This window comes from Entelurus aequoreus, linkage group LG13 (assembly GCF_033978785.1).
Source record: "Entelurus aequoreus isolate RoL-2023_Sb linkage group LG13, RoL_Eaeq_v1.1, whole genome shotgun sequence".
Taxonomy (NCBI): domain Eukaryota; kingdom Metazoa; phylum Chordata; class Actinopteri; order Syngnathiformes; family Syngnathidae; genus Entelurus; species Entelurus aequoreus.
The window spans coordinates 24712452-24734561 of NC_084743.1; the positions used below are offsets into that span (position 1 = coordinate 24712452).

At 37.3% G+C, this 22110-nt stretch overlaps 1 protein-coding gene across 1 annotated transcript in view; it reads right to left on the reverse strand.

Moving 5' to 3' along the window:
• esyt3 (extended synaptotagmin-like protein 3) overlaps window positions 1-22110 on the reverse strand; it is a 51033-nt gene that overhangs the window by 4507 nt on the left and 24416 nt on the right. The window contains exons 13-22 of the mRNA XM_062067608.1: window positions 21770-21832; window positions 21627-21683; window positions 15241-15312; window positions 15068-15154; window positions 13794-13943; window positions 13034-13320; window positions 8109-8207; window positions 6229-6360; window positions 6007-6112; window positions 915-964 (exon numbers count right to left, since the gene is read on the reverse strand). Of these exons, the coding sequence (XP_061923592.1) occupies window positions 915-964; window positions 6007-6112; window positions 6229-6360; window positions 8109-8207; window positions 13034-13320; window positions 13794-13943; window positions 15068-15154; window positions 15241-15312; window positions 21627-21683; window positions 21770-21832 (1103 nt within the window). The remainder of the gene's footprint in view (window positions 1-914; window positions 965-6006; window positions 6113-6228; window positions 6361-8108; window positions 8208-13033; window positions 13321-13793; window positions 13944-15067; window positions 15155-15240; window positions 15313-21626; window positions 21684-21769; window positions 21833-22110) is intronic.

Consider the following 22110-nt stretch of genomic DNA (forward strand, 5'->3'; position numbering starts at 1 on the left):
CTCATGCTCTCTCAGGGAGAGCATGTCCCAAATTCCAAGCTGCAGTTTTGAGGCATGTTAAAAAAAATTATGCACTTTGTGACTTCAATAATAAATATGGCAGTGCCATGTTGGCATTTTTTTCCATAACTTGAGTTGATTTATTTTGGAAAACCTTGTTACATTGTTTAATGTATCCAGCGGGGCATCACAACAAAATTAGGCATAATCCATCCATCCGTTTTCTACCGCTTGTCCCTTTCGGGGTCGCGGTGGGAGCTGGAGCCTATCTCAGCTGCATTCGGGCGGAAGGCGGGGTACACCCTGGACAAATCGCCACCTCATCACAGGGCCAACACAGAATAATGTGTTAATTCCACGACTGTATATATCGGTATCGGCTGATATCGGAATTGGTAATTAAGAGTTGGACTATTTTGGAATATCGGATATCGGCAAAAAAGCCATTATCAGACATCTTTAGGAAGGACATTCAATTTCTCCAATCCTTTTAGTGACTGTTTCTTTATTAAAAACGACTAGCGACACATCTAGCATCTTCCTCTGGTGTTATTGTAAACTAATAAATAATAATATAATATTGTCCCTAGAGAAAATATACATATACTGTGATAAATATTAGAAGTGTAGTCACTTCTGTGAGATACTGTATTAAGGCTAAGGTAATTTGAACATAAGAAAAAAGAAGACTACTCAATACAATGTCCTCCATTGTTCCTGCGTCTTCAAGTTTCATGTTGACAGCTCTGACACCAAGGAGACGCCATGTGCAGTGGAAATTGACTTTCCACATTGTGAAAGCACGTTGAACAGTCACGTGAAAGTACCGTAGTGAGGAAAAACTACAGCTACAATATTAAATGCTGAATACAATATCTGAAAAGTATTACGTTAAAAAAAAAGGTTCATCATACCAGTTTTGGACACCTTTGGCTAGATCCATCTGGGAGAGATTGACCAGCACCTGTGAGCAGAAAACGGTCTTTAAGTATGCAAACGTGAACGCAAAAACGTTATAAGTACTTCATCTGTGATATCATTGAACCCAGAGGTGTCAAACTAGTTTTCATTGAGGGCCACATCGCAGTTATGGCTGCTTGTAACAGTGAACAATATATGAATACCAATGTGTAAGGAATTATATTGTTACACAATTGCCTAAGCTTATTTTTGTTTTTTTCCATTTACAGTAACACATAAAAATAACAGCTGATTTTACAGTAAAATAAATTAATTTTTACAGAATTTTACTGTAAAATTGATGGTGGTTTTACAGCATAAAACTGTAAATGTAAAAACAATTCCATTGTTTTTTTACGGTAAAACTGACGGCAGAACAGCCAGTTTGTTCTACCGTAAAATTTACCGTTGTTGTTTTTACAGTGTATTATTGCAATTGGAAAAACAGTACCACAGTTTTTTGGAATGGTAGAATTCTGGGGACCGGGCTGCCATATTTATTATTATTAAAATCTACATTTGTAGTTTGTACAGTGTATTACTGTAAATGGGAAAACGGTACCATTTTATTTTTATTTTTTTACAGAATTCTGGCAACTAATCTCTGTAAAATATACAGTTGTTGTTTACACAGTGTATTACTCTTAATTGAAAAAAGTACCACTGTTTTTTGCAGTAAAACAAATGGCATCCCAGTCGCAGGAATTTTACTGTAAAATGTACTTTGATTTTGCCACATAATACAATAAATGTAAAAACGGTACTACAGGTTTTTTGAATTGTAAAATTCTGGCATTACTCTAAATGGAAAAACAGTCTCATTGTTTTTTAATGGTATAGTTGTGACGACTGAGTTGCCAGTTTTTTACCCTAAAATCTACGGTTGATGCTTTAACGGTGTATTACTGTAAATGGAAAAACACTAACAGTATCTTTTACGTCAAAACTCTGGCAAATGAGAAGCCTTTTTTTTTTTTACTTAATGTAATTAACGGTGGCGCACCACCACAGCATTTTTGTTACCGCCACACCTTGAAAAGAAGTTGGGTTTTTTGGGGGGAAAAACAAAATAAAGTAATAAAATATAAGAAACCACACAAAGTCCGACACTATTTTTAACTTTTATTACCAATCTTAGGATAACAAATGGCACAATTCCAACAGGTTTTACCTCTGTTGCAAACACTTTCGTCTCATGAGTCTACGCTTCCCCGGACACACAACAACACTTCCTTATTCTGCGCCAATCACTTTTCAGGCACGGACGGTGTGTTTGGAAACATGGGAAAAACTGTCATCAAATCCAAACGCCACGAACATTAAACATTAACATTAGCGGGTCGTTACAGTATGAATTGATATATATAGCCTATTATTTGCGCACCATTGACAAGTAATGTACCGAAAACTTCACCACCGAAAACCACACAACTGTAAACAAAACACACGCCATTGTCTAAAGCGTTGTCAGCATGTCTGTGATGAGAACGTGATTTTTTTTATATATATTACAGATATGCCCGCAAACAGCAGCCTACAAAATGTGAAAATATTAAGCGGACAGTAGCGGCTTTTAAGAAGATAAAGTCCAACTAGAGCAGGGGTGCTCATTACGTTGATCGCGAGCTACCGGTCAATCACGGAGGGTGTGTCAGTCGATCGCCAGCCAGGCATTAAAAAAATAGTCCTAAAAATGAGCGATCATAAATCTTCACTATTACGTCACTTTCGTCACTTGATTGACATTCACGGCACCCGAGGGTCTTCTGAGATGACGCTGGCTGCTGCCAGCTCATTATTAAGAAAAAATTACAGACAGGAAGGCGAGAAAAACTTTTTATTTCAACAGACTCTGGCTCCGTACCTGTCGTCAAAAATCCAAAGACCGACTGCACAGTTGCATAATAAAAGTGCTGCTTCATCCTGCCTGCGCTAACAAAATAAGAGTCTCAGAAAGCTGGCGTGCACAAGCTAGCAAGCTACGGAGTTTGCCGCAAATGTATTTCTTGTAAAGTTTATACAAAGGAGTACGGAAGCTGGACAAATAAGATGCCAAAAACCAACCACTTTCATGTGGTATTGGACAGAAAGGCGGACTTTTTTTCTCCTCCATTTGAAAATGCGGACGTTATCATCACTACTGTCTGTCAATGCAAGTCATCAGAATCAGGTAATACACCAACTTATATTCGGCCACCCTCAGTATGGTTGTTGATCAAGTATGTCTTGCAGTCACCTACATGTGTCTGCAGAAGCCGCATACAACATGTGACTGGGCCAGCACGCTGTTTGTATGGCGAAAAAGCGGACGCGACGACAGGTTGTAGAGGACGCTAAAGGCAGTGCCATCACGGCACGCCCTTAATATTGTTGTCCGGGTGAACATCGGGAGAAATTCGGGAGAATGGTTGCCCCAGGAGATTTTCGGGAGGGGCACTGAAATTCGGAAGTCTCCCGGAAAAATCGTGAGGGTTGGCAAGTATGTGTCGTGCTCGTTTCAGTCTCTTTAGTCAGGGACATAGAGGGACAGAAGTAGAGTCTCTAAACACCAGTACAGTCTATAAAAACACCAGAAGAAGATGCTAAATTTGTTGCTAGTTTTTAATTTTAAAAAAAGGAATTAAAAGTCTGTAAACACTTAAAAAAATCTCAACAAAGTACCTTCTACAAAAAGCAGCAACAATTGAAATGATGGCAAAACTATATAAACATTTTTTTTAAAACTAATTGAGTCAGGGACATCGAGGGACAGAAGTAGAAAGTCCAATTAGAGCCACAGCGCCAAGTAAGTGTGACGAGCATTAGTCTCTTTAGTCAGGGACATCGAGGGACAGAAGTAGAGTCTCTAAACACGAGTACAGTCTATAACAGGGGTCACCAACGCGGTGCCCGCGGGCACCAGGTAGCCCGTAAGGACCAGATGAGTAGCCCGCTGGCCTGTTCTAAAAATAGCTCAAATAGCAGCACTTACCAGTGAGCTGCCTCTATTTTTTTTAATTTTATTTATTTACTAGCAAGCTGGTCTCGCTTTGCTCGACATTTTTAATTCTAAGAGAGACAAAACTCAAATAGAATTTGAAAATCCAAGAAAATATTTTAAAGACTTGGTCTTCACTTGTTTAAATAAATTCATTAATTTTTTTACTTTGCTTCTTATAACTTTCAGAAAGACAATTTTAGAGAAAAAATACAACCTTAAAAATGATTTTAGGATTTTTAAACACATATACCTTTTTACCTTTTAAATTCCTTCCTCTTCTTTACTGACAATTTAAACCAATGTTCAAGTAAATGTATTTTTTATTTTAAAGAATAATAAATACATTTTAATTTAATTCTTCATTTTAGCTTCTGTTTTTTCGACGAAGAATATTTGTGAAATATTTCTTCAAACTTATTATGATTAAAATTCAAAAAAAATTATTCTGGCAATTCTAGAAAATATGTAGAATCAAATTTAAATCTTATTTCAAAGTCTTTTGAATTTCTTTGAAAAAATTTTGTTCTGGAAAATCTAGAAGAAATAATGATTTGTCTTTGTTAGAAATATAGCTTGGTCCAATTTGTTATATATTCTAACAAAGTGCAGATTGGATTTTAACCTATTTAAAACATGTCATCAAAATTCTAAAATTAATCTTAATCAGGAAAAATTACTAATGATGTTCCATAAATTATTTTTTTTAATTTTTTCAAAAAGATTCGAATTAGCTAGTTTTTCTCTTCTTTTTTTTGGTTGAATTTTGAATTTTAAAGAGTCAAAATTGAAGATAGACTATGTTTCAAAATGTAATTGTCATTTTTTTGTGTTTTCTCCTCTTTTAAACCGTTCAATTGAGTGTAAATATCATTAATTATAAATAATAACATAGAGTTAAATTGAGCAAATTGGCTATTTCTGGCAATTTATTTAAGTGTGTATCAAACTGGTAGCCCTTTGCATTAATCAGTACCCAAGAAGTAGCTCTTGGTTTCAAAAAGGTTGGTGACCCCTGCTCTATAACATCACCAAAATAAAATGCTAAATTTGTTGCTAGTTGTTTTTCATTAAAAGTCTGTAAACACTTGAAAAAATCTTAACAAAGTACCTTGTACAAAAAGCAGCAACAATTGAAAATATGGCAAAACGATAAAAAAAATATGTTAATACTAATTAATAAAACCAGATTTGTTTTAAATGTATGTACCGTATTTTTCGGATTATAAATCGCACCGGCCCGAAAATGCATAATAAAGAAGGAAAAAAACATATATAAGTCACACTAGATTCCCATTTTTTGGGGACAATTATTTGATAAAATCCAACACCAAGAATAGACATTTGAAAGGCAATTTAAAATAAATAAAGAATAGTGAACAACAGGCTGAATAAGTGTACGTTATATGACGCATAATCAACTGAGAACGTGCCTGGTATGTTAACGTAGCATATAATGGAAAGTCATTCAAATAACTATAACATATAGAACATGCTATAGGTTTACCAAACAATCTGTCACTCCTAAACGCTAAATCCCATGAAATCTTCTTCCTCGGTGTCGCTTCTAAATAATATTATTTGATATTTTACGGTAATGTGTTAATAATTTCACACATGAATCGCTCCAGAGTATAAATCACACCCCTGGCCAAACTATGAAAAAAACTGCAATTTATAATCCGAAAAATACGGTATATATTTTTTGAGCCTTTTTAATAAAAATCATTTCATCATAGAAAATTATGCATATTACTCGATGACGTCATTGTGACCACGCCCACAACCATGCCCCCACCGCCACAGGCATCTTGGCAGTTTAGGGGAAACTCTGTAGTATTTTTTCTGTCAAAATGGAATGAACATTTAGTAAAAATTTGCTTTAGACTTAAATGATGCATATTATTTTCAGGCTTTCGCATGCCATATAAAACAATCTAGCCCCCAGCCTTAGGTTTGACACCCGTGCCATATATTCTATTTGAGTCACATATACAGTACATGGTTTCTCACCAAGCATTTTAACACAACTGAATATCAAAACCACTTATCCATTTGTGCTAGCCTACCATTCCAATGTCCTTTCTTTGCCGTCTGTGAAACATCCGGTTGTTTTTCACCGCCACATCCAATGAGCGATTTTGGGCCCCTTCAAGGGACACGTCAAACTCAAACCTGTGAAGAAAGAAAACTAATAGATGGCTGCACACAGTCAGAGCACACACAGTCGACGTTCAGTAACTGAAGAGCACCATGTAATTCTTGTTTAACATCAAATCCTAACAGCTTACTTCTCATCAAAGACCGGGTTGACAGTCCTCTTCTTCACATGGGTCCTTTTGCGGTGTCTCCAGGTGTGGTCCGGCAGCAAATAAAGGCGCACGTACGAGTCTGTGCCATTTTCACTGCAGGGGAAGAGGTTCCTGTGGACAGCAATTACATTTTTTACTGCAAATTTCAGAGTTGAAATATCACATCATACAAGTCACTTTTTTTCCTGCTCCGATGATATCGGAGAGGGCAGTAGTTCTCAAACTTTTTTCCCCGATTACCACCATAATGATCAATATTAAAATACAGTAGGCGTAAGTATTCATTAAATACAAGTATACTTTAAAAAATATGGTCTACAGTAGTCGGATTGTAACAACTTCTATTGAAGGCTGACAAACATTTAAGAACGGCTCGAATCACGTCATTACAATATTTAATTAAGTGATTCATTGGCGTACCACTAGATGGAGCCAGCGTACCACAGTTTGAGAATCCCTGCCATATGGTATTGTCTGGATTTTGGCCAAAAATGAATGGATAATGTTTGGTACAGTATGTGGAATTACGGGACCGTCACAGGCACAGGGAAATGAAGGGCTGGACAGTATCGCCATATTGGGTATGGCTAAGAAAACCAATATCGAGCATTTTTAATATTTACTGTAACCTCTAACCTTGTAACCTGTAACCGTAAGTTTTTATAAAATAAATTAACGTGAATTCCAGACTATAAGCCGCTACTTTTTTCCTATGCTTTGAATCCTGCGGCTTTTAAAACGGTGCGGCGAATTTATGGATGTATCCTTGCTGACAGCCATAATGCCAATAGTTAAAAAAAACAAGCAAAGACAATGAATAGGTCTGTTATTATTTGTGCTATGGCGTCATCTTGTTTGACGAGTTTGCTCCCTGCAGGTGCTGCAGAGCTCTTCTTTTCAAAGTTTTCAACCGGAAGTAGAGGTGCCCTTCTGTCTTCTCGCCATCCCTAGCGTTTCTACTCGTATGGATTCTTCATTCATCACTCCAAACGTCTGTAAATTTTACAATATAACTAAAATAATTCTTACTTACTAAACTGTCCCATGTGTGATGTCAGCAGGAGTGTTTTCATGCATATTTGTATGTTCTATTTTTAATGCAATGAAGCTAGCATCGTTAGCAATAGCTAACATGCTAACACATTTACAATTACCTTACAATGGCATTCTTTTTGTATCGTTTGTTTTGTAAATTCACAAAAACGTCAACAGACTCAATAACTCCACGGTAAGTTGATTGGAGAGCTAGCTTCCTCAGCTCGTGGGGTCCATGAAGATGACTTCTGTTTTGTTTGATCGGCCGTTTTACTGTCGTGTTACAGACACCGTTTGAGAACAATTAAGGTATGTAAATAAACATTTACAGAATATTTCTGTGTAAATAAGTCATTTCACAACGTATATATCTGCAACTGATAGTACGGTGCAGCTAATATTTGGGATATAGTCCGAAAAATAGGGTGATTATTTGGTGCACCACTAGATGGAGTTTGCGTACCACAGTTTGAGAATCACTGGGATAAAGTATTGTTCGGATTTGGGCCAAATGAATGGATAATGTTTGGTACAGTATTTGCAATCACGGGACTTTTACAGGCACAGGGAAATGAAGGGCTGGACAGTATCACCATATTGGGTATCTGTAGGGAAGCCAATATCGAGCATCTCTAATATGAACCGTAACCTTTTTATAAAATAAATTAATAGAAAGAAGGCAATTTAGAAAATAAATGAATTAATGAATACTGTAATTTATGACGGATTTCAAGCTCCAACATTACATATTTCATTGCCTAGTATGTCCTGTATAATACATTGTGTTCATCTTTGATCATTTTTTGGGGCATTCTGCTATGTACCTGCAGGAGTTGACAATGATGACGAGTTTATTCCGCAGAGTGGCGTAGCGCACAGTCAGGCTGATCTCCCCAAATGATCCCCCGTGTCTAAGGAGGGCACTGTTGGGATCATGAACATGCAGAAATGCTAAAACACATTACAAACATTTCAGGTGGACATAAGTTATATATACACATACATGTATGTAACAGTGGTCATTTGCTCAGTCCAGCCCTGGGCTTAAACCAGCGAACAAAAATCCCCCTGTCACTTCATTGTCCAGCACGGCTCATAAGGCGTCTGGAGATGAGGTTTACACAACATACTACCACACAAGTTGGCACAGTATGTATACATTAGCTCAGGGGCCGCATGGAGCAACATCTTTTCCCGCGTGGGCCGGACTGGTAAAATCATGGCATGATAACTTAAAAATACAACTACGACAACTTCAGATTGTTTTCTTTGTTTTACTTTGGCCCAAAATAGAACAAGCACATTCGGAAAATGTACATATTACAAATAAACCTCCTGACAAAACACTTCAAGTTAATTGAACATTTTTAGGAAAAAATTGTGTAGAAGTTGCTTCTTAGCAGTTCCACCGTAGACACGGCACAGGAGCCAAGCGTGCAGTTTTAACAAAGTTTTAATGTGCATAGATTTTTGTCAAAGTCTTTCTCCAGCAGAACGTGACTTTTCAGTCACGTCCGTATCCTCCCTACCCTCCTGCTCTTGGCCGCCTACTGTTAAAGACAACAGATGATTAGATTAACACGTACCACCTGGGAAATCTAATCACCTGTCAGCTGTGTCTCGCCGTCAGCACATGCCCCGCCCCCATCCGATGGTGCTCGTCCTCAGCACCACAGACAGAGGCGGTGACCTTTGCTCCTGCAGGCACGCTGGCCACACCTCCCTCCACAAATTGGTACAGCAGCAAAAACACCATGAACACAGACATTGTCTCAATGTATTTACAAAGCCATTAAACTGTAAGTCACAGTCTATCTCAAATGGAAGAAAATACAAAATAAATAAAAAGTCTTCTCGGTATCAAATACCTTATTTGTCATTTTCAAACTCAACAAACCATATACACTGAGGTTATAACTATTCAGTGGAGTTACTCCCTGCCTTGTAGGCATCACTGTGTATCGATAGAAAAATAAAAGCTGTGCAATGCATGAACAACTTCAACAAACCAAACGTATGAACTTAAGAGACTGACAGTATTGCAGTAAATCACACACTGTTTACTTTTTTTACATTTCCACCGAAGACAATAGTTTTCATAGAACTATATCAAGGTGCAGTGTCTCGTGCATCATTTTAAGTGAGGCTACCAATTGTTTATTTTACTCCTGAAACCTGGCACCTTTAAGCATTCACACGTGCGTCAATATCAGCTGTCACATCTTGAGTGGCAGACAATTCTAGGATGTTATCCAAGAGGTTGTGCGTGAGCCTTGAGCGGAGCTTTGTTTTATTGATGCTCATTATAGAGAAAACTTGCTCAAAAAGAGTCGTGGTTTCTCATTCACTTCAGTGAATAAATAGGAGGATGCACACTTTTCTTGGAACACTACGCTCGGTGTCCACTCTTTTCTTTTTTAACACGGACATTTTGTGGAAATGAGGATGCCAAATCACAATGTGTTTGAAGCAAAAGATGTAAAATGGCAGGTTTAACACAGCCCCGCTTTATTGTGTACCTCTTGCTTGCTCAGCCCTGTTTAAACCATTTACTTACCTAACACAGTGTTTTTCAACCACTGTGCCGTGTGTGCCGTGAGATATAGTCTAGTGTGCGGTGGGAAATTATGCAATTTCACCTAATTGGTCCAAAAAATATTTTTTGCAAATCAATAATTGTAATCTGCAGATAATGTCCCGTTCCTTAGTGTCTGTGCTGTGTAGAGCTCGGCAGGGTAACCATGTAATACTCCACGTCAGCACGTGGCAGCAGGTAGTTAATTGCTTTGTAAAAGTCGGAATGTGTCGGGTGAGATGAGGGTGGTTTGTCATGAACACAATATGCAAAAGGTAAAAAGGTATGTAACGCTTAAACCAAAAATGAACAAAAGGGAAAGGAAAAGGCATTGAAGCATAGGGATGGCTATGCAAAACGAAAGTAAAACTGAACTGGCTACAAAGTAAACAGAAACAGAATGCTGGACGACAGCAAAAACTTACAGCATGTGGAGCAGAGACGGCGTCCACAAAGTACATCCGTACATGACTTGGCAATCAACAATGTCCCCACAAAGAAGGATAGCAACAACTTAAATAGTCTTGCTTGCTAACACAGAGCAGGTGCGGGGAATAGCACTCAAAGGAAGACATGAAACTGCTACAGGAAAACAGCAACAAAACAGGAACGGCCACCAAAATAACAGCGCAAGACAAGAACTAAAGCACTACACACAAGAAAACACCAACAAACTCAAAATAAGGCACGACGACCTGGTGGAGTTAAAAATGTTAAGAGGGAGCAGTGAGCAGCAGCGGTGGCCGTGCTCGGGAATCATTTTGGTGATTTAACCCCCAATTCCGACCCTTGATGCTGAGTGCCAAGCAAGGAGGTAATGGGTCCCATTTTTATAGTCTTTGGTATGACTATTCACGACCTACAGATCTCAGGGCGGACACTGAGCAGGCATTAATAACAATTAAGTACTCAACAAATGCTACTGCAACAGAATGTTAGACCATCTTTGTTTTGCCATGAAGTTTATATTTCAATACAATAACAATTTTTCAGTAATCAAACAATCACCCTGCAATTTTCTCATGGCTGTCATGCTCAATATAACATGAGCTATAAAACATATTGTGGAGGGGGTCGTGGCGCTGCCAGGACCGGCCTCGAAGACAGCGACAGTTGCGTAGATGGCCCAGGTGGGCCTTGTTATCTAATCACCTGTCGCCTTTATTAGCAGCAGCCGTGATGAGACGACTGCACATTAACATTGAGCATTGAAAGATTGTGTTTTGATCATTTCTAGCACTTAGTTCAAGGAATGGCCAACCTCAACAAGCGTTGTCAGGAGAAGAGTAACAAGAGTCCGTCATTGCGGTTTGCGTTGTAGTCAATAAATTCCTTCGTTTTCGCTATCCTTGTTGTGGGGCAGACTGGCTGGTACATGCACATGCATCCTCTGCTTTTGCCATTTCTAATACTAAGTAGTGTATGGTTCGAACGTATATCTGTCAGTGGACTCCATATGGAAGCGCTAAAAACTACAACATGGATGACTTAAATTAAGTATTGTTGGATGCATTTTTAAAGTGATTTAGATGCAAAATGGAATGCTCCCACGTGTTGCATTGCTAGCCACCTCTAACGAGCCGATTATTACAAATTAGGATGCAAAAAAAAAACATATTTGTTCTTGTCTCTCATAAGTAGAGATGTCCGATAATATCGGACTGCCGATATTATCGGCCGATAAATGCTTTAAAATGTAATATCAGAAATTATCGGTATTGGTTTCAAAAAGTAAAATTTATGACTTTTTAAAACGCAGCTGTACCGAGTGGTACACGGACGTAGGGAGATGTACAGAGCGCCAATAAACCTTAAAGGCACTGCCTTTGCATGCCGGCCCAATCACATAATACTGTATCTACGGCTTTTTCACACACACAAGTGAATGCAACGCATACTTGGTCAACAGCCATACAGGTCACACTAAGGGTGTCCGTATAAACAAATTTAACACTGTTACAAATATGCGCCACACTGTGAACCCACACCAAACAAGAATGACAAACACATTTCGGGAGAACATCCGCACCGTAACACAACATAAACACAACAGAACAAATACCCAGAACCCCTTGCAGCACTAACTCTTCCGTGACGCTACAATATACACCCCCCGCTACCACCAAACTCCGCCACCCCCAACCCCGCCCACCTCAACCCCGCCGCCCCCCCATCTCCCAAATTCGGAGGTCTCAAGGTTGACAAGTATTCTCTAGTATACTCTGGACTGAAGCTGTGTGCCTTCATTGTTTTTGTAGCTGTTGTTTTGAGGCATGTTTAAAAAAAATAAAAATAATAATGAACTTTGTGAAAGTCAAAGTATAGTATTTCCCATAGTTGTAGTGGGTATTAGGATTATCTCAGGGAGAGCATGTCCCAAATTCCAAGCTGCTGTTTTGAGGCATGTTAAAAAAAATAATGCACTTTGTGACTTCAATAATAAATATGGCAGTGCCATGTTGGCATTTTTTTTCCATAACTTGAGTTGATTTATTTTGGAAAACCTTGTTACATTGTTTAATGCATCCAGCGGGGCATCACAACAAAATTAGGCATAATAATGTGTTAATTCCACGACTGTATATATCGGTATCGGTTGATATCGGAATCGGTAATTAAGAGTTGGACAATATCGGAATATCGGCAAAAAAGCCATTATCGGACATCTTTAAACAAGAATATACAAAAATACACCTGCAGTATCCAGTATTTATTTCACAGTCACACTGCTTGACTTGTTTCACTAAAAAGTTACTGAATCGATTTCAGCTCACTGATTCGTTTCATATCGCATAAAAATAATATCGTCCCTGAATCGGATTGGCAACCACATATGTCGAATCGTTGTTAAAACAAATCGTTACACCCCTATGAAAACAATCAATTACAGTACAACGTCTGCTCTCACTGGGATGCCGACTTATGGGATGTTTATATCTTTTCGTTTAGATGAAGAATTAATCATAATCCTTTGTGTCTTTCCCACCATCTCTGAGTATAAGTTGAACGTCAAAGCTAACTAACTTTCCCGTTTATGGCAACAACCTTCTATACAGGTGAGAGGCATGATTTATAATCTAGAATTAACTTTCACCAGCTTTGGGAAATAGTAACAGATCGTGTTCAACCTTTCGGATTTTCCCATCATAATAAAAAACAACACCACAGACTCACTCTGGATATGGGGCTCCATCTGTCAGGTCAAAACGGGATGAAGCCAGCGAGTTGTCCGACAGAAGGCTGTGAGAGTCGTAGCGCCGCATGCTTGGCGTAGCGGCGGTTGGCCTCAAGGTTTCAGACGCCAGGTAGGAAGCCCGGCGGTGGGTTGAGTAGTCGACAGGACTTGTGCTGGAAGGAAGTGCTGACACGGAGGTTGCCGCATCAGCTCCTGGGTTCATTGGTTGATTGACTTGAGGGGGAGGGATGTCTTCTTTGGGCGGCGGCTTTTCCAAAGTAAGCATCTTAACAGGGATGGAGTTACTGGTTAATGATATTGAGAACAATGACACAGAAAGGTACAGGCAGGGGAAAAAAAACATCTGAATACACAAGAATGGGCCTGGATTATCTGCCTTCTTTACCTCTGATCCTAACATAGGAGAAGCTTTTTAAAGGTTAGTGCTAAAGGGCAACTCAGTCAATAGAGAGAAGCCGACCGTATGTATCGTTTTTCTCTTCATTTCTAAACAACAAAACTACTGATCATCTTCTTTGCGCGGAAATGAATGTGGAAATGAGACAGTAATGTTTTGCTGAATAGTTGAAGTATTGGCGGTGTGTTCTGAACTCTGCTACTCTGTATGCTTTGCCCTGCGGTGGGATCTGAGCCGAGGATGTCGTTGTGGCTTGTGCAGCACTTTGAGACACTCGTGATTTAGGGCTATATAAATCAACTTTGATTGATTGATTGGTATGGTCGTGTGTGAGTGCCCACCCTGAGAGTGGCCTTCAGTTTGAGCTGGCTGTTTGCCCCAGACTGCTCCAGCAGGAAGCGCTGGTCCAGAGTCATGTTGGAGATGTTAAGGAAACGACTGAGGGGCAGACGGAGAACACCAAGTTGTGTCTTCTTCTCGCTTTCTTTGACCTGCCAAAACAACATACAGTAAATATTCAGGTGGATCAGAGGTGTCCTAACTTTTTGACAAGGGGGCCGCATTGGGCTAGTAAAATATGGTATTGTGGCCAAACAGCTCAATTTGTGTTTCATCTGACATCACATGGACAAATATAAGACCTTCTGGAGGAAAGTTCTGTGGTCAGATGAAACAAAAATTTAGCTGTTTGGCCACAATATCCAGCAATATGTTTGGAGGAGAAAAGTTGAGGCCTTTAATCCCAGGAACACCATCAAGCATGGTGGTGGTAGTATTATGCTCTGGGCCTGTTTTGCTGCCAATGGAACTGGTGCTTTACAGATAGTAAATGGGACAATGAAAAAAGAGGATTACCTCTAAATTCTTCAGGACAACCAAAAATCATCTGCCCGGAGGTTGGGTCTTGGGCGCAGTTGGGTGTTCCAACAGGACAATGACCCCAAACACACGTCAAAAGTGGTAAAGGAATGGCTAAATCAGACTAGAATTAAGGTTTTAGAATGGCCTTTCCAAAGTCCTGACTTAAACGTGTGGACAATGCTAAAGAAATAAGTCCATGTCAGAAAACCAACACATTTAGCTGAACTGCACCAATCTTGTCAAGAGTAGTGGTCAAAAATTCAACCAGAAGCCTGCGGATGGCTACCAAAAGCGCCTTATTGCAGTGAAACTTGCCAAGGGACATGTAACCAAATATTAACATTGCTGTATGTATACTTTTGACCCAGCAGATTTGGTCACATTTTCAGTAGACCCATAATAAATTCAAAGAACCAAACTTCATGAATGTTTTTTGTGACAAAGAAGTATGTGCTCCAATCACTCTATCACAAAACAATAAGTGCTGTAGAAATTATTGGAAACTCAAGACAGCTATGACATTATGTTCTTTACAAGTGTATGTAAACTTTTGACCACGACTGTATACACTGTGATATAGCACATCAATGTGACATTACTGACACCTAGTGGCCAGTCAGTATACACTACAACATATCATCGTCTGTTCAAATGCCTTAAATTCGACATGACTGTCGATGATGGGCAACAACGAATCAGATTCGACGATGAAAATCTTTAGTCGAAAACAACCCTAACATAAGTAGTAACAAACCTGAATAAAAAGCTGCTGTGTTTTGACATCATGCACGAAAAAAGTGAAGCCTTCTTCCCACACCGGGTCTTTATTTGCAAATGCAACCTAGGGCGAGAGAACACTGGCAATCATATAAGCGAATTCATGACAAATTAATACAGTATATGTGGGTTTTCTACATTTAGCATTACCTTGCTTTTTTGAAGTTCGTCAGCAATGGAAAATTCCACAAAGGAGCTCGGACCAGCAGACTTCCTTGTGAGCTGCAAACCAAGCAAAACTGGTCAGAGATCAGTTTTACATCAAATGCCACCAAAGAACTATGCATCTAAATTTGGTGTAAATGTACAAATGCAGATGTGTATTAAAAAAAAACAAGTGTTTAATTACAAAACACAAAACCAGTGAAGTTAGCACGTTGCGTAAATCGTAAATAAAAACAGAATTCAATGATTTGCAAATCCTTCTCAACTTATATTCAATTGAATAGACTGCAAAGACAAGATGTTTAATGTTCGAACTAAGAAACTTATTTTTTTTTTGCAAATAATCATTATCTTAGAATTTAATGGCAGCAACACATTGCTAAAAAGTTGGCACAGGGGCATTTTTACCACTGTGTTACATGGCCTTTCCTTTTAACAACACTCAGTAAACGTTTGGGAACTGAGGAGACCAATTTTTTGAAGCTTTTCAGGTGGAATTATTTCCCATTCTTGCTTCATGTACAGCTTAAGTTGTTCAACAGTGCGGGGTCTCTGTTGTGGTATTTTAGGCTTCATATTGCACCACACTTTTTCAATGGGAGACAGGTCTGGACTACAGGCAGGCCAGTCTAGTACCCGCACTCTTTTACTATGAAGCCACGCTGTTGTAACATGTGCAGAATGTGGCTTGGCATTGTCTTGCTGAAATAAGCAGGGGCAAAACCTGTATGTACCTTTCAGCATAAATGGTGCCTTCACAGATGTGTAAGTTACCCATGCCTTGGGCACTAATACACCCCCATACCATCACAGATGATGGGTTTTGAACTTTGCGCCAATAACAGTCCGAATGGTTCTTTTCCTTTTTGGTCCGGAGGACACGACGCCCACAGTTTCCAAAAACAATTTGAAATGTTGACTCGTCAGACCACAGAACACTTTCCACTTTGCATTAGTCAATGTTAGATGAGCTCGGGCCCAGCGAAGCCGGCGGCATTTCTGGGTGTTGTTGATAAATGACTTTCGCTTTGCATAGTAGAGTTTTAACTTGCACTTACAGATGTTGCCACAAATTGTAGTTACTGACAGTGGTTTTCTGAAGTGTTCCTGAGCCCATGTGGTGATATCCTTTACACACTGATGTCGGTTTTTGACGCAGTACCGCCTGAGGGATTGAATTCAGTGATTTCTCCGGATTCTCTGAACCTTTTGATGATATTACGGACCACAGATGGTGAAATCCCTAAATTCCTTGCAATAGGTAGTTGAGAAATGTTGTTTTTAAACTGTTTGACAATTTGCTCACGCATTTGTTCAAAAAGTGGTGACCCTCGCCCCATCCTTGTTTGTGAATGACTGAGCATTTCATGGAAGCTGCTTTTATACCCAATCATTGCACCCACCTGTTCCCAAATAGCCTGCTCACCTGTGGGGTGTTCCACATGTTGATGAGCATTCCTCAACTTCCTCAGTCTTGTTTGCCACTTGTGCCAGCTTTTTTGAAACATGTTGCAGGCATCAAATTCTAAATGAGCTAATATTTGCAAATAATAACAAAGTTTACCAGTTCGAACATTAAGTATCTTGTCTTTGCAGTCTATTCAATTGAATATTCGTTGAAAAGGATTTGCAAATCATTGTATTCTGTTTTTATTTACGATTTACACAACGTGCCAACTTCACTGGTTTTGGGTTTTGTATTTTTTTCCAATGTATTTGCCTGTTTAAAAGCCTCTAACTTACCTACATGTAAAATCTATATCAGCCACTGGATGCCTGACTATCCCTTAGTATCCAACTACAGCAACACAACAATAATGTATTTTTCAATATTAGCAACAAATACAGTACCACCACATAAAATGTGACTTATTATATGAATTATTCAGCTCAACAGCAGAAGGATGGATGATCATTTTAACAATTTCAGCCAATATATTTCATTCATTGATCATTGTTAATTATGAAATAATCTACTGTCCATCCAGCATTTATAATAAGCTGACATACAATAAGAGTTTGTCAGATTGTTACTCAGGTGTTTATTCATTCATTCAATTTGAATCATGGTGCTTATTTATTTACTATGCATTATTTATTTATTTATCTATACTTATTATTTTTACGTGACCGTTTGTGACCATGACCAGTTATGGCAAAATAAACTACATATCCATTGTGAACAACAATGTCTTTAGAGCAGGGGTCACCAACCTTTTTGAAACCAAGAGCTACTTCTTGGGTACTGATTAATGCGAAGGGCTACCAGTTTGATACACACTTAAATAAATTGCCAGAAATAGCCAATTTGCTCAATTTACCTTTAACTCTATTTTATTATTAATAATTAATGATATTTACACTTAATTGAACGGTTTAAAAGAGGAGAAAACACAAAAAAAAATGACAATTACATTTTGAAACATAGTTTATCTTCAATTTCGACTCTTTAAAATTCAAAATTCAACCGAAAAAAAGAAGAGAAAAACTAGCTAATTTGAATCTTTTTGAAAAAATTAAAAAAATAATTTATGGAACATCATTAGTAATTTTTCCTGATTAAGATTAATTTTAGAATTTTGATGACATGTTTTAAATAGGTTAAAATCCAATCTGCACTTTGTTAGAATATATAACAAATTGGACGAAGCTATATTTCTAACAAAGACAAATCATTATTTCTTCTAGATTTTCCAGAACCAAAATTTTAAAAGAAATTCAAAAGACTTTGAAATAAGATTTAAATTTGATTCTACAGATTTTCTAGATTTGCCAGAATAATTTTTTTGAATTTTAATCATAGTAAGTTTGAAGAAATATTTCACAAATATTCTTCGTCGAAAAAACAGAAGCTAAAATGAAGAATTAAATTAAAATTAATTTATTATTCTTTACAATAAAAACATTTTTTTACTTGAACATTGATTTAAATTGTCAGGAAAGAAGAGGAAGGAATTTAAAAGGTAAAAAGGTATATGTGTTTAAAAATCCTAAAATCATTTTTAAGGTTTTATTTTTTCTCTAAAATTGTCTTTCTGAAATTTATAAGAAGCAAAGTAAAAAAAAAAATGAATTTATTTAAACAAGTGAAGACCAAGTCTTTTAAATATTTTCTTGAATTTTCAAATTCTATTTGAGTTTTGTCTCTCTGAGAATTAAAAATGTTGGGCAAAGCGAGACCAGCTTGCTAGTAAATAAATAAAATTTAAAAAATAGAGGCAGCTCACTGGTAAGTGCTGCTATTTGAGCTATTTTTAGAACAGGCCAGCGGGCGACTCATCTGGTCCTTACGGGCTACCTGGTGCCCGCGGGCACCGCGTTGGTGACCCCTGCTTTAGAGCAAGTGTTACAATTGTGAATGTATACAAATAGAATATTCCTGCCTCCATTAAAAATCCAACAGAAACCACGTGAGGATACATTTTAGACTTTCATGCGTGCAATCAACAAAACGCCTCGAGCAGGCGGTTTAGGACGTTTAAAATTCCATACATTCCAGGACAGAGCGAGTACTCTACACTAAACAGATGTTTTACTCAGATAAAACAACCTGAAAGGTAACATTTTACTAAGGAGCTTGCTGATTTTTTTTCCCACATCTGGAACACGTAGCAATATGTGAAGAATACAAATGAGATTTTGCACAATAACTTTTGGAACAATAAAATTGGTAGCAATGACAGGGTTTAAAATGAATATCTTTTACTTCCTCTTTTTCCTGAACATGGTACAAGCATTCATTGAAATACATTTCCTCAAGACCTGTTTAGGTTTGATAAATAACAGTGAGAAGGAGTTCTAGGTCATCGCTGAATAAATGTGACAGTACTTGTGCTTGTCCAGCAGATGGCAGCAATAACAAGGCCATGCTCTAAAAATTTACAAGGGTTCAGGCTCAAACCTACAGAGGCCTCTCAAATCTTTGAAACGGTCATTTATTTCAGCAGTTGAATTTAAAAAGTCAAAGTCTGAGTGAAATACTTCAATAATGTTTTTCTTAACTTCTTAATAATGTTGATGCTTAAGTGTACAAGCTTTAGTATAGCCTGTAGAGGCCCGATGATCTGGAATGAGATTGATAGCTTTATAAAAGAATCACATTTTTTAAAAGCGTTTTAAGCAAAATTTATTGCAACGTTATGCTTAGTATATTTAGCACACCTCTTATGGCTGAGGAAGTCACATTAGTCGCTTAATTTTGGTCTTGACCTCTGTATGTATGATGAGATTATCGCAGATCTTCAAGATGCAACCTTGTAATCAAATTTGAATAATAGGATATTGAGACTGATTTGGTGGATTTAAAGATTCCTTTTTTATAAATGTCAACCAGTTGGTAGGTTGGTATGAAATTGTAAATGGGTATTTGGTGGGTAGATTTTGAAATTAATTGTATTGTACTGTATTTTGTATATTATATGATGATGTATATTTTAACTGTGGGTCCCTGTCCATTAAATGTGCGCTTCGAGGGATTACCTTTTTGCAGAACAGACTCTGATATTAACAAAAGAAACAAAAATGTAATACAATATTATGTCTGTCTGTAAATAAATAAATAAATATGCATGCTAATACAAATTAGCTGTAGCTCAAATATCATAACTTCTGGAAAATTGCCAAAAGGTTCAATATTGTAAACTACCTGTTCACATTCTAATCCAAAATAATAACTGCAAAAACGTACTCAGGTTTCTAAGTTTGAACTGAACTTCTGAAATCAAACTTCTTTTGCACGATAATTTCATTTTAGGAGATCATATACTGTCTTAAAAAATATGTATTATTTCTATCTTTATATATCAGTATATTTAAGATGCTTTGAAATATTTTATAATGTTTTATTATATAGTATTTAGTTGTTATCAACCATATACTTCCAGTTTGGTTTTGACTAGCAGAAGTCAGAACTGAAACAAAAAACAACCTATTTACAGTCTCATCTGAATTATATTTATATTAAAACTAGTAACATATTAATCATATAGTGTAACAAACCAGCGCAGTACTGAATAAAGACAAACACGTTCTGGATTACACAACACTCTGCATTCTATACTGTTTAATAGTCACTCCGTATATAACCTAATGTGCAGAGGTTTGGGGTAATAATGACATAAGCACAATATATATCTACTCATTGCCCTGCAGAACAAAATAGGGGTCATTTATACGGCAGAATATAGGGATCACACAAATATATTTTTCTCACATTTAAAACTACTAGAATTTAAGGATCTTGTGGAATTACAAACAGCACAAATTACATTAAAAGCAAAAAAAACAAAACACAATTCACTGACTGGAAATATTCAAATGTGATTCACTGAAAGGAAAGAGGGTTAAAAATTAGGAGGGTGGGGTTAAATCTTAAAATTCGGAATGTACACACAACACGAATAAACTTTTATGTTTCAATATGTGGGGTTAAATTATGAAACAGTTTTAATGTGTGGTTAAAAGAATGTTCAACCCTAGTTCAGTTTAAAAAGCGATACAAAGACATGATTTTCAACATATACAAGAATGAGGGTTTCTTACAATCACAAAGTGTTTACTTTATTCATTATTGTAATTATTTGGGTAGTTATTTACTTGTTATTGGTTGGTGTTACTGTCACTTAGTACTTATATGTATGTGTCTATATACGTATGTGTATATTGTACTTAAGTACTTTTTTTTTGTGCTAAAGAAAAGTGAGTAAAATGTTAACAATATATTCCAATAAGACCAGTAAATGAATAATTGTATATAATAATAATGACAAGAAAGCTAGGTACTTCACTTTTCGCACTCCTTTTTGGGTATGAAAAACCTAACCAATACCTATTGTTTTCATTTGTAATGTGTTTTCATCATGAAATATTTGTTTCTATACTAAGATTAGTTCCTTTTTTTAATTACTATTTACTTTGCTTTGTTTTTAACATGTCCAAAATAAACTGCCACAACATTCCTTAAGAATTAATTTAGTTGCAACGTATTAATTAACTATTTATTGTCCTCAAAGGACATATTATGAGAACATTTGAATATTATTACACTGGACTGAATGCCAGTCAATCACACCGAGACATAACACAATGAATAATACAATAATGGTAAGTCGTACACCAAAATATTCCATTTCATAAATAAACAAGTATCTGTATTCTCCTTGAATGGCAAAACAAAGTTCAAAATTCAAAGCCGAGGAAATTCTGGCAACAAAGCGACGGGCTGGTTATTTACACCCATGAACTTGACACACACGCAGTGAACTGACAGGAAATACCAGCTTTAGAGAGATATCAGCATGGAAATAAAAAAGCATTGTGTATGGGCAAAAGCCTTATAACATTACTGAACTCAAACATTGCAATTGTCTTACCCGAGCTTCTCGTGCATGCTTCTTTTTATGATGATTCTCAATTTCACTACTGTCTTTCTACAAACACAATACATGAATGTTATTCACATCATTGTTGTCCCCTGATGGGTGAATTCTAGTTCACCATATTGAAGGTTACTCACAGGTAGGTTTGAGGCATTGTCCAGATACACTGCAAGCATTGCACAGGCGTGGCCTTCAGTAGACTGAAAAAGAGCATTTTAGAATCTTTACTTGAAGGCATGATAAAACATCACCTTGCATGACTATTAGCCCTTTGCGAACTACCGCATTTTCATTTTTCGGACCATAGAGCACACTGGATTATAAGGGCCATTGCCGAAGAACGGGTCTATTCAGGTCTATTTGTATACAAAAATCACACCGGAGTATAGGGCGCATTAAAGGGGTCATGTTATGATTTTTATTTTCTACATTTTAAACACTTCCTTGTGGTCTACCTAAAATGTAATGGTGGTTCTTT